At 43.2% G+C, this 13,278-nt stretch overlaps 1 protein-coding gene across 3 annotated transcripts; it reads right to left on the bottom strand.

Moving 5' to 3' along the window:
* Window positions 1–96: 96 nt before the first annotated feature.
* On the bottom strand, window positions 97–12,386 carry dglucy (D-glutamate cyclase). Of its 3 annotated transcripts, XM_064953499.1 has the most exons (13): window positions 12,365–12,386; window positions 12,152–12,213; window positions 11,565–11,679; window positions 8,560–8,713; window positions 7,533–7,731; window positions 7,144–7,294; window positions 6,926–7,048; window positions 6,353–6,823; window positions 6,155–6,254; window positions 5,921–6,069; window positions 5,646–5,765; window positions 3,939–4,099; window positions 97–1,483 (listed from the first exon to the last, which is right to left on the bottom strand). In XM_064953499.1, the coding sequence occupies exons 3-13, from the start codon at window positions 11,668–11,670 to the stop codon at window positions 1,334–1,336; spliced, it is 1,884 nt and encodes a 627-aa protein (XP_064809571.1). In that variant the 5' UTR covers window positions 11,671–11,679; window positions 12,152–12,213; window positions 12,365–12,386; the 3' UTR covers window positions 97–1,333. The 3 variants fall into 3 exon arrangements, with proteins under 3 accessions (XP_064809571.1, XP_064809570.1, XP_064809569.1); XM_064953498.1 differs by lacking the exon at window positions 12,365–12,386 and having other exon boundaries at window positions 12,152–12,358; XM_064953497.1 differs by lacking the exon at window positions 12,365–12,386 and having other exon boundaries at window positions 11,565–12,358.
* Between the last annotated feature and the right edge of the window lie 892 nt (window positions 12,387–13,278).

Genomic DNA, 13,278 nt, shown 5'->3' with positions numbered 1-13,278 from the left:
GCATGGCACACACACTGGCACTGATAGTAGATGAAATCATGTTTCAGTGGAATCTCTGCGTCTAATCAGATAACAGCACTTTGATTACTTTTCAAATGAGTATTGCATGATTTAACAGTTTATGTAGTGTATTAAAATAATCACAAGGGACTATGATTTTGAATACAAATGTCATTAACACCATTAATATTAGTAAAACAGTGTATGTTGAGTAACTTTAAACAATATCTCTGAAGAATTACAGAGGGTTTTTAGGACACAGGTTTCAGTGGTACTCTGCTCTTAGCAAGTGTTTTGCTCACCAACTCATAGCTAAGGAAGACAAACAGTTACCAAGCCAGTATTTCTGGTGTGTAAAATACACAGACCCCTCTGACTTTTATATGGAAGCTGGAGACTAAGTGTTAGTAGAATAGCACAGTTGGCAGTGTGCCACAAAGGCAGTCAACTGTCCCTGAGAGCAGTCTGCCTTCGCATCTGTGCGTGCGTGTCTGTCCATTGTGTGTGCGTGACTGATTCTCTATTTGGTTATATTAATTTGGTTCTACTAATCAACACAAGATGATTTTACTAACAAAAAAACAACACTTTACAACACAAGATATTTGAGAGATTGGGAATTGTGGTATTCAAGGTCTATATCACAAACTAAAAACAGTTTTAAAAAATATAGTTCTAATCTAGTGCCTTGTTTATAATAGAATTAAGATCACAAAGCTATAAAATCAACTTGGTTTATGGCGTTGTCCGAGATCAGGCTTTAGCTTGTAATATTATAGTAACATAATATATGCAACGTAGCAGACACTTTTATCCAAAGGAACTTAGTCATGCATACATACATTTTATGTATGGGTGGGCCCGGGAATCGAACCCCCTACCCTGGCAGTACAAGCGCCATGCTCGACCGACTTGAGCTACAAAAGGATAAAGGTTTTTAATTTATGAAGCTCGGGAGCAACTAATTATACAGCTGCAGGCAATTCACAACTCCTCCAACTCCACACCTCATTTCTCGGTTTGATCCAAACATGACAGCCTCAAACTCAATGCCTTTAGCAAGGCTGCCATGTACTGTAATATCGTGATCAGGTTCCATGCAATCAGATGATTAATGATGTGAGATAGTGTAGGGTTTTGCAGTGTAGTAGCTTTTGGCTCGGGTGGTGCTTCCACCTGGTCACAGACCAAGGACCATCTCTAATCGTTGGGGGAGGTGGTGTGGTGGAGGAGGGGATGCGAATGACAGCAACGGCATGCTATTTTCACTACTCTGCGTGGGTTGGTGGTGTGTTCACTACTTTGCATAGGTGGTAGTTTGTAAGGTGTAGTTTCACTTTCTCTGTGAGGTGCGGTCCCTGAGCTTTATGATGAGGTCAGAGTGTGTGGGGTGAAAGGTCAGGCCATCCACCTCCATGCCCAGGGTTCCTGTCTTTCCGCTGCGGACACCATGTTGCACCAGGATGGACAGCATCTCCTCCTCCTGTGGCATGGCAAACAGAGACCGATGACACAGGTTTAAATATAGCAGACTGTTTCTCAAACTGGTCCTCTGGACCCCCATCAAGTCCACATATATGTTTAATTGCAACACTACCACACCTGATTTAACTAGTGAACTATTCAAAATGAGTTGATTCAGGTATGCTGGGATGGGAATTGAACAAACAAATATAAATAATGACTGGGGATCTGGAGGAAACACTGACCTACAGTGCGTTCGGAAAGTATTCAGACCCCTTGACTTTTCTCACATATTGTTACGTTTTTTTTATATCTCAATCTGGGCTCCCAAGTGGCGCAGTGGTCTAAAGCACTGCATCTCAGTGCTAGAGGTGTCACTACCGTGATTGGGAGTCCCATAGGGCGGTGCACAATTGGCCCAGCATTGTCCAGGTTTGGCCGGTGTAGGTTGTCATTATACATATGAAATTGTTCTTAACTGACTTGCCTAGTTAAATAAAGGTTGAATAAATAAAAAAATTGACACACAATACCCCAATGACAAGGAAAAACAGGTTATAGACATTTTTGCAAATGTATTTAAAATAAACTGATAAAACATTTACATAAGTATTCAGACCCTTTACTCAGTACGTTGTTGAAGCACCTTTTGGCAGCGATTACAGTATTCTTTGGTATGACACTACAAGCTTGGTACACCTGTATTTGGGGAGTTTCTCCCATTCTTCTCTGCAGATTCTCTCAAGCTCTGCCAGGTTGGATGGGGAACGTCACTGCACAGCTATTTTCAGGTCTCTCCAGAGATGTTTGATCGGGTTCATGTCCGGTCTCTGGCTGGGCCACTCAAGGACATTCAGAGACTTGTCCCGAAGCAATTCCTGCTTTGTCTTGGCTGTGTGCTTAGGGTCGTTGTCCTGTTGTTGTAAGGTGAACCTTTGCCCCAGTCTGAGGTCCTGATCTCTCTGTACTTTGCTCCGTTAATCTTTCCCTTGATCCTAGTCTCCCAGTCCCTGCCACTGAAAAACATTCCCACAGCATGATGCTGCCACCACACGCTTCACCGTAGGGATAGTATTGGCCAGGTGATGAGTGGTGCCTGGTTTCTTCCAGATGTGACGCTTGGCATTCAGGCCAAGGAGTTCAATCTTGGTTTCATCAGACCAGAGAATCTTGTTTCTCATGGTCTGAGAGTCCTTTAGGTGCCATTTGGCAAACTCCAAGCGGGCTGTCATGTGCCTTTTACTAAGGAGTGGCTTCCGTCTGGCCACTCTACCATAAAGGCCTGATTGATGGAGTGTTGCAGAGTTGTTTGTCCTTCTGTAAGGTTCTCCCAACTCCACAGTTGAACTCTAGAGCTCTGTCAGAGTAACCATTGGGTTCTTGGTCACCTGCCTGACCAAGGCCCTTCTCCAATTGCTCAGTTTGGCTGGGCGGCTAGCTCTAGGAAGAGTCTTGGTGTTTCCAAACTTCTTCCAGAATGATGGAGACCACTGTGTTCTTGTGGACCTTCAAAGCTGCAGAAATGTTTTGGTACCTTTCCCCTGACACAATCCTGTCTCGGAGCTCTACAGACAATTCCTTTGACCTCATGTCTTGGTTTTTGCTATGACATGCACTGTCAACTATGGGACCTTATATAGATAGGTGTGTTCCTTTCCACATGTCCAATCAATTGAATTTACCACAGATGGACTCCAATCAACTTGTAGAAACATCTCAAAGATGATCAATGGAAACAGAATGCACCTGAGCTCAATTTAGAGTCTTATAGCAAAGGGTCTGAATACTTACGTAAATAAGGTATGTTTTTTTTTTATTAATACATTTGCAAAACCAATCTAAAAACCTGTTTTCACTTTATCATTATTGGGTATTGTGTGTAGATTGATGAGATAGGGCCAGCACAGCTTGCCAAATTTTGCTATAGATAGGGCATATACTTTTGCAAGCCAACCTTTTAATTTTAAACACTTATTTTCAATAGGTTTAGGAACAGATGCCCAGCGTTGTGAGATGTATACAGATGTATAGGTTAATGACACATTGGCTTTGCTGGGGTACTGAAGTGGTCTGGGAGTTCACAACGCATACAAAAATGTCCAGAATGTGGCGGCCCGGCCTTTCTCTAGGGACTCTATCTGCACCTCACTATAATGATCTCACTGTGACAGTGGAGGGTCTCTGCTCTGACCTCATGCCTACGATCTGCATGTAATGAAGCATAGATATACCTAGAGACATATAGACATAGAATTAGTTTGGCCTAGAGCTGCTCTGGACATTCCTTGACCTTGACTACATCCCTGGCCCAGTTCAACTGATGCAAAACGTTTTTGATACAGCGGTGATGTAAACATTTTTGTGCAGACAAACTCAACATTATCATTTGTATCACAACCGTTACGTTGCCCTTACGTTGTTGTCAAATGTATGGTTCTTAAGTTGTAAGTTGTGTGATCTAGGAACTACCGTACCTTGGCTACAGAGGGCAGGCTAGCAGCCCAGGCCTGGTGCTGGTCCTGGGTAGGTGGGTGAGGCTGGCCCAGGCCTTTGTGGAGGTACCGCTGGTGGATGGGACAGAGACTGAGGATGTATAGAGCACAGGCCATGCCGTAGCCTCCCCAGTTAGACACTCCTACAACCCAGAGACAGGTAGAGACGAAGAACAGAATGAGATTCAAAACAGTTTTACAACTTCCATTTTTCTCAGTCTCCCTCATACACCCTCTTAATGATGCTGCCTCATGATCTAATGAGATTTTTTTAATGATAAACACAAATGGTTATACACTGGGCACAGATGTCAGTTCAATGTCTAGTTTTTCATTTACATTTGGTGATTTCAACGTGAAATCAACAAACAATTTCATGTCATTGGATTATCGTTAAAAGTTGGGTGAAAAAAATACTAAATGCCCTTACGTTGTTGACTTTCTACAAATCCAAGCAGTTTTTCACATTGATTCAACACCATATTTATTTAACCCTTATTTTACCAGGTAAGTTGACTGAGAACACATTCTCATTTATAGCAACAACCTGGGGAATAGTTACAGGGGAGAGGAGAGGGATGAATGAGCCAATTGTAAGCTGGGGATGATTAGGTGGCCATGAAGGTCAGATTGGGAATTTAGCCAGGACACCGGGGTTAACAACACTATTCTTACAATAAGTACCATGGGATCTTTATTGACCAGAGAGTCAGGACACCCGTTTAACATCGCATCCTAAAGACGGCACCCTACACAGGGCGATGTCCCCAATCACTGTCCTGAGGCATTGTCAATTTTTTTAGACCCTCCAACACCACTTCCAGCAGCATCTGGTCTCCCATCCAGGGACTGACCAGGACCAACCCTGCTTAGCTTCAGAAGGGTGGTATGCTGCTGGCACGGATGTTGAAACAATGTTGATTCAATCAGTTTTTGCCCAGTGGGTTGTCTCTCTTGTCTGAGAGTGTAAACTTCTCAACATAATAGGCTGGGCAATATATCAAGTTTAAGTGTTGTGTGTGTAAAGTATTCATTGGAAATCATACTCATCGAATGCTGTGTGAATATTCTATTGTTGTATGTGTGTGTGTGTGTGTGTGTGTTGTCTGAGGTGAGCCGGACACTTTTTCTTCTCCTCTGGTCAGCTGAAGCAAGAAACTACTTCTGCTCTGACCGATGATTCATGGTGAGAGGATGTTGAGGTGAGAGCGTCTGACTGTTTCAGTGTGTGTGTGTGTATTCTGAGGTGAACCGGACAGTTTCTCTTCTCCTCTGGTCAGCTGACGCAAGAAACTACTTCTGCTCTGACCTCTGATTCATGGTGAGAGGATGTTGGTGAGAGCGTGTCTGACTGTTTCAGTGAGCATGTCTGTGGTGGTGACACTGTCCTGCAGTAGCACACAGCCTGACAATATGGAATGCAGTTCATAATACACAACCCTTGATCAAACCTGAGACAACCATCCATCTGCCTGCAGTTATATCTCTTGGCCTGCAGAAGGCACTGGAGAATGAGCTCCAATCTGCTCATTGTAAATCTAAACGCAGTATCTAATAATATAATCAGGGTAAATTACATTTAGAAAGTAACATACCCAACCCTTAATATAATCCTGTAAGGATGGACGCTAAAGGCGATTTGAAACGTAAATAAATAAAGTCGAAATTAATGCATAATTAATTCCCAACCTGCAGTGATGGCAAAGTCAGCAGCCACGTCACAGGCTATCAGGCTCCCATTGGGCATGTGTTCTCTCACTGCCTCCTTCACCTTGCCCATGCCCAGCTCGTTCCCGCCATCTCCTATCCCTATTCACACACACACACACACACACACACACACACACACACACACACTTAAGTCTGTATTGAGACATGCATATTATTCTACAGATCTGTGTGCATAGCGGGTGGACCTTTCAGTAGCCTACCTGAATACCAAACTCCATAGTATCTGTACCAACCTGTGGTGCTGATGCCAGGGATGGTGCTGGCTGCGGTGAATAGATCATCTATAGGGTCCACCAGGTGTTTGATGTTCACTCCTCTCATATTGTAGTAGTTCCCATCAGATGCTCTGCCACTGCGCTCTATTGCCACCAAGTGGTCAAACCTGAGCATAACAGACAAAATACTAAATTGACCCACGTGAATAGGATGGAGTGAAAGGTGTGCGTGTTGAAAGCTGAGGTCATCACCTGGGCTTTTTATGGTCTCCGTTATGACACAGGAAGTACAGTGCTGAGTCTGGGCTGTTCCCTTGGTAACTGAGCAGTGGTACGGCAGTCTTTATCACACCTAGAAACACGAGTCAGCCAAACATATGGAGCTAAACTGACAGAATTCTGTATAGAGTCAGGGCTAGGGCACACGTACACATATGCCAAATCATGTACCTTTCTTCACTGCATCCTCCATAATCCTCTGATTCATCTCCAGGGCACGGTGATCCGTCACTATAGCAACCTCCTTCTGGAGGGCCTGGAGGGTGGCTGCTATGGCGATGGCTCCGGGGGGCCCGTCTGTCTCCTCAGGGGGGTTGTGTGTGTAGTGGGTGGGGAACCCCGTAGTGATGAGCACAGATGAGGAGTGGGAGAGGGACAGGCAAGACCTCAGCAACTCATCCTGGACAAACAATGCACGGATACCTCTCTCCCCTGGGTCCTCGCCAATGATCTTCTCCAGGTCTCGTATGCTCTGGACTACAGCCTTGGACGCCACACTGAAGTGTAAAGGCTGCTGGGAGATGGAGAAAGTCAGAGGGCATTGGTCAGGCTCAAGGGTGGATGTGGACGCAAAGACGGATGAGTCCTGTCGATCAGTGAGGAACATGCAGCCTGGAGAGTGGGTGAATGCCAGTGGGGGCTCTGAGGAGGAAGAAGAATACTTTGTCAATGGGAAACCAACACCATATGTGTCTTGTTAGCCAGTTGTGCAGTAAGAAATATTACAACCAGACAGCCACTCACTGCAACTCTGGACAGCCTCCACACCAGTGACCCCACAGGCCCAGAACGCAGTTACATCTCCTGGGCCAAGGGCCACCGGGTCCCCATACTCCGGCCTGGATACGTCCTGGATCCCCAGCACAGCTGTGATGAGATGTCGCAGACTCAGACAGGATGTAAATTGCTAGAAAAGGCCTTTTGGTTTTCTACAAACAAAGGACTCATCTGCAGTTGTGTACCTGGGTCCCCGATGTGGATGGGTCCTCCATGGGCCAGAGGGGTCAGGTGAGTGATCTGGGCCACAAGGTCCAGCTTCTCCTCAGGTACCGGTCTCATAGTCACCACCATAGGGCACTGGAACTGACCCACTCCTCTACACTGGAGAGATGTCTGCAGAGGGGACAGTGTATTAAAAAACAGGCCTAAATGATGTGCTTTACTCATTGTGTATATTGTATGTCTTGTCTCTTGAACTATGCATACGTTTGTCTCCAAATCAGAAATATGGTAATTATGAGCCTGTGAAAAAGAATGTCCTTCTTGGTGGAAAATCACTATATTCTGTTCTGTTGACACAGTGAGTCGCTCCAGATTTCTACCTGGCAGAAACCCTCCTTCCCAGTCTCACCCTGAACATGCTGACATTACAGTTCTGCTCCACATTTCGGACAGGGACCCCGGCCTTCCGCAGTGTCCTCTCAAAGCTGAAGCTACAGCCCAGGTAGAAGCTGACCATGTCCTGGAGCTGACCGCTGTAGGACATCAGGCTGGACACTCTGGATACCATCAGGCCATCCTTAAACACACAGTACTGGGGACAGTCCACTCTGTGGAAAAGTAGATGTATAGAAATGCTTTTGATATTGTACTACTTATAGTTTTTATCATTGTAAAGCAACTTTGGGTCCTTGACAGACAGGCAAACAGACAGACAGACAGATGCAGCAAGAGAGCTAGGAATAGACTGGAGAAGCTGTTTGAATGCTATTTACTGTTGATCAAACAGAACTCTCATTGTTTAGTGAATAGGAAGTGGAAACTCAGTGGAAAATACTCTGGCACGGTTCCCTTTCCTGAGAACATGGACTAGAGCCTACATTCACACAACGCAGCCTGTTTTTATTGAAAGTCTCTGCACACACAGACAACAACACTAGCTTTACTGCAGTGTGAAAGGTTGGAAAACAATGGGGGAAGATGAATGGGTAAATGTCTCAGTTATAAAATGTGCCCTAAACGCAGGGTCATGTCCTGGAAATAATTACATGAATACAAGACAGAGATTATCCTCAAGCGTTAAATCTACATGGCCACTCAGAGTAGACTTTGCCCGGCCTGAACTGCTATATTCTGAACAGACATCTTCTCTGCACATAAAATAACCTCACATGGGTAGTCAAGGGATTGCTTCAAGACAGAAAAATGACCATCAAAGTCACAACTCTCTAGAGTTAGCATCACATGAATGCCTCCCTAGATTCAGGAATACCCCCATAATAACATTAAATATAACCAATTCAAGATAGTGCAGTCTCTGTAGGCTTATTGTGTGATGTGTTTGTTGGTATCGTGTATTATGTAGTGTCCATGTTATTTGGTTGGATTTGTATTGTAATGGTTGTCGGATTTTGTGTTAGGGGTGTTTCAGTCAGTACCTGATGTCTGCGTCTGCAGCGAGAGGTGGACAGCCCCACTCCCCAGTCTGACTCCTGTATAGCAGGGGCAGGGGGCTGGGGTTGGCATGGCAGAATGCCTCGAAGTCATCTGCTAGGCTCTTATGGAGGATCACCACATTAGCCTGCTGGTAGCCTGTCAATCAGATGTTGATGATGAAAAGGAATATTGAGTCAGATTGTACACTGAATTGTAATGCATTGTTTGATTCAAATGTGTGCCTCTCTATAAAGACTGGGGGAGAGAAAGTGAGGAAGTTAAATATTTGAGCTTGTTCAGTGCATGAGGTTGCATTCAATAATTAACCATTACATCAAAGATTTTAACTGACAGTAGTCACACAAAATGTACTGCACTGTAGGTCTATAGAACAATATGTTACTTTCTTATCCTTTGTTGCCATCCTGAATGCCCTAAATGTAACAGTCACTCTGACGATACAGCTGGTTAATTTTTCAAGCAGTTGTGTTGTGATATTTAAGCAATAAGGCACAGGGGTGTGTTGTATGGCCAATTTACCAAGGGCTAAGGGCTGTTCTTAAATGTGACGCAATGCAGAGTGCCTGGATACAGCCCTTAGCCGTGGTATATTAGCCATATACAGTGCCTTGCGAAAGTATTCGGCCCCCTTGAACTTTGCGACCTTTTGCCACATTTCAGGCTTCAAACATGAAGATATAAAACTGTATTTTTTTGTGAAGAATCAACAACAAGTGGGACACAATCATGAAGTGGAAAGACATTTATTGGATATTTCAAACTTTTTTAACAAATCAAAAACTGAAAAATTGGGCGTGCAAAATTATTCAGCCCCCTTAAATTAATACTTTGTAGCGCCACCTTTTGCTGCGATTACAGCTGTCCTTGAGTCGCTTGGGGTATGTCTCTATCAGTTTTGCACATCGAGAGACTGAAATTTTTTCCCATTCCTCCTTGCAAAACAGCTCGAGCTCAGTGAGGTTGGATGGAGAGCATTTGTGAACAGCAGTTTTCAGTTCTTTCCACAGATTCTCGATTGGATTCAGGTCTGGACTTTGACTTGGCCATTCTAACACCTGGATATGTTTATTTTTGAACCATTCCATTGTAGATTTTGCTTTATGTGTTGGATCATTGTCTTGTTGGAAGACAAATCTCCATCCCAGTCTCAGGTCTTTTGCAGACTCCATCAGGTTTTCTTCCAGAATGGTCCTGTATTTGACTCCATCCATCTTCCCATCAATTTTAACCATCTTCCTGTCGCTGCTGAAGAAAAGCAGGCCCAAACCATGATGCTGCCACCACCATGTTTGACAGTGGGGATGGTGTGTTCAGGGTGATGAGCTGTGTTGCTTTTACGCCAAACATAACGTTTTGCAATGTTGCCAAAAAGTTCAATTTTGGTTTCATCTGACCAGAGCACCTTCTTCCACATGTTTGGTGTGTCTCCAAGGTGGCTTGTGGCAAACTTTAAACGACACTTTTTATGGATATCTTTAAGAAATGGCTTTCTTCTTGCCACTCTTCCATAAAGGACAGATTTGTGCAATATACGACTGATTGTTGTCCTATGGACAGAGTCTCCCACCTCAGCTGTAAATCTCTGCAGTTAATCCAGAGTGATCATGGGCCTCTTGGCTGCATCTCTGATCAGTCTTCTCCTTGTATGAGCTGAAAGTTTAGAGGGACGGCCAGGTCTTGGCAGACTGATACTATCAGTGGTCTGATACTCCTTCCATTTCAATATTATCGCTTGCACAGTGCTCCTTGGGATGTTTAAAGCTTGGGAAATCTTTTTGTATCCAAATCCGGCTTTAAACTTCTTCACAACAGTATCTCGGACCTGCCTGGTGTGTTCCTTGTTCTTCATGATGCTCTCTGCGCTTTTAACGGACCTCTGAGACTATCACAGTGCAGGTGCATTTATACGGAGACTTGATTACACACAGGTGGATTGTATTTATCATCATTAGTCATTTAGGTCAACATTGGATCATTCAGAGATCCTCACTGAACTTCTGGAGAGAGTTTGCTGCACTGAAAGTAAAGGGGCTGTATAATTTTGCACGCCCAATTTTTCAGTTTTTGATTTGTTAAAAAGGTTTGAAATATCCAATAAATGTTGTTCCACTTCATGATTGTGTCCCACTTGTTGTTGATTCTTCACAAAAAAATACAGTTTTATATCTTTATGTTTGAAGCCTGAAATGTGGCAAAAGGTCGCAAAGTTCAAGGGGGCCGAATACTTTCGCAAGGCACTGTATCACAAACTCCCGATATACCTCATTTCTATTATAAACTGGTTACCAACGTACTTGGAGAAGTAAAAATAAATGTTTTGTCATACCCGTGGTATACTGTCTGATATACCACAGCTGTCAGCCAATCTGCATTCAGGGCTCGAACCACCCAGTTTAAAATATGCTATATGTCATACCTACCTGCAGCAAGTCCAGAAGTGTTCTCTATGCCATGGTTTTTCTTACGGATCAGGTCCCTTAGCGCACTAGAGCTCATAACAGACTGACACTTAGACATCTCTACTGACCTGGCTCAGGTACTGGTGCCTCTCACCTCACTGCTGTCTACTAAAGGTTGCGCTATATTGGTTATTTTGTCAATGGGTGACAGATGTAGGCTAATCTCATTGACCAAACGCCTCCTCCAAACGCTTAGCCTTAGAATGGACGAGGTTTGATATCAGGCTACTGTAGTGACAATGGCCAGACAGATTTATATACTGAGTCAATGTGAGACTTCAAGGCTGGCAAGCAAGAGATACTAATGTAGCTGTAATTAGGTAATGGGTTACATATTCATATACAGCTAGGTGATGGAAACAACTTCCTAAAATAATGATTGACCTGGGTCTCAAAATAGAAAACTGACATTTGCTGAAAAGATACATGTCTATTGTCTGTTTTTCTATTGATTGGATTAGATCGATTCTGGTGATCAACATATTAAACTCGATGAAAGTGGAAGTGGTGTTACTTGGATGTCTTACCTGAGCACGGTCTAGTGGTGGTGGCCTTTACACACACTAGTCTTTGCACTGGACACCGTTGAATTGAGTTGGTGAGTGACCTTATACCTTGCCACGCCTGAAACATGCTCAAACCTGAAATGAGAGGTAGGCAAAAAGCACACAGGCCTATTCAAAATGCATCTAAAATACTTTCTTTGGGAGTAATCAATCATTTCAAAACTGTGACATCCGAGTGGCTAGCTAATGCTATTCAAAATTGGCTGAAAAGTGTTGTAATAATTATACAAAGAGGTTTGAGTTTATTATGTAAGTGCAAAGTGGGAGGCATACGCATGCGTCCTCTTTAACATGATACATGTATAACCTATGCATACCATACAATTTATGTTTACGAATAATGGTAGCACAAGATAAGAAAACATAAGCTTCTTCTCGATTTTTCACTGTGCATGGTGAAAGGAAGTGGAAAGCGCAAAGCAAACTATTTCTGATATAAACCGCTCTGAATGCATGGTATGAATGTTTTTAGTAGTAGCTAATGAATATTTCCATAAGCGAATTTGGAAGAAAAAATAATAATAATCTTGCAAATGGCAATACTTCCCCTCAGTCCGTGCACTTCGTTTCCACTAGATAGCACAGCCACAAAGTCAAATCGTAAAGATTCCTAAAATAAACAAAACATATTTTGGGGTATTAATTTAAGGTTGTGGTAAGGCATAAGGTTAGCAGTGTCGTTAGGTTTAAAATCAGATTTTAAGAAGAGAAAGTGTAGAAATAGACGGGGTATATGGCTGTGACTGGTAAATAATGACGACCTTGGGTGTTTTCATGTTTGGGTTTTCTTCTCGCGAGAACCTAGGCAATACTGGATCCGAAATCTCACGGTGTACTCAATTCCATAACAAAACTGAAGAGTGAGTAATAGATGTGCAATTTTCATTGAAAGCAAGTTTAAGAAGCGGTAGATCAGTTCAATGTGCGTCTTTTATATGCTTCCCTTCTTAAGTTTACTTATTTAGTCTTTTACTTTTGGTTTTGTGCACCAGCTTCAAATGGCTAAAAATACGTTATTTTTCGTTATGTGAAATATATTTAGATATTACAATGACTCTACACTCTACTTGCTTGTTTTGCAACATAAACTGAAATTAGGCGAACTATTAAAATTTAAGCAAAAAGGAAATGGCAGAGCGATTAGTGCATTTTAAAATTATTCCATCCATCATCCATAAGATATACTAAACAAAAATATATAAATGCAACAATTTTACTGAGTTACAGTTCATGTAAGGAAACCAGTCAATTGAAATAAATTAATTAGGCCCTAATCTATGGATTTCACATGACTGGGAAGGTGCGCAGCAATGGATGGGCCTGGAAGGGCATAGGCCCTCCCAATTGGGAGCCAGGCCCAGCCAGTCAGAATGAGCTTTTCCCCACAAAAGTACTTTATTACAGACAGAAATACTCCTCGGTTTCATCAGCTGTCCAGGTGCCTGGTCTCAGACAAAGCCAGAGGTCCTGGGCTGGTGTGGTTGGACGTACAGCCTAATTTTTGAAAACGACGTTGGAGGTCGGGTTATGGTAGAGAATGAACATTCAAATCTCTGGCAACAGCTCTGGTGGACATTCCCTGCAGTCAGCATGCCAATTGCATGCTCACTCAACTTGAGACATCTGTGGCAAGGTGCACCTGTGTAATGATCATGCTATTTAATCAGCTTCTTGA

This window comes from Oncorhynchus masou, chromosome 32 (genome assembly GCF_036934945.1).
Source record: "Oncorhynchus masou masou isolate Uvic2021 chromosome 32, UVic_Omas_1.1, whole genome shotgun sequence".
Lineage (NCBI taxonomy): Eukaryota > Metazoa > Chordata > Actinopteri > Salmoniformes > Salmonidae > Oncorhynchus > Oncorhynchus masou.
The sequence above is the reverse complement of the archived record's forward strand: the minus strand, read 5'-3'. Positions and strand labels throughout refer to the sequence as shown.

Excerpts from the sequence above, each read along its gene's own strand:
- dglucy (XM_064953499.1), bottom strand. The coding sequence starts at position 11,670 with ATGTTTCAGGCGTGGCAAGGTATAAGGTCACTCACCAACTCAATTCAA. Across the intron at positions 8,714-11,564 it reads CACCACTAGACCGTGCTCAG|GCTACCAGCAGGCTAATGTG; the intron begins GTAAGACATCCA and ends TCTGATTGACAG. Across the intron at positions 7,295-7,532 it reads GTAATGTCAGCATGTTCAGG|ACATCTCTCCAGTGTAGAGG; the intron begins GTGAGACTGGGA and ends TCCCCTCTGCAG.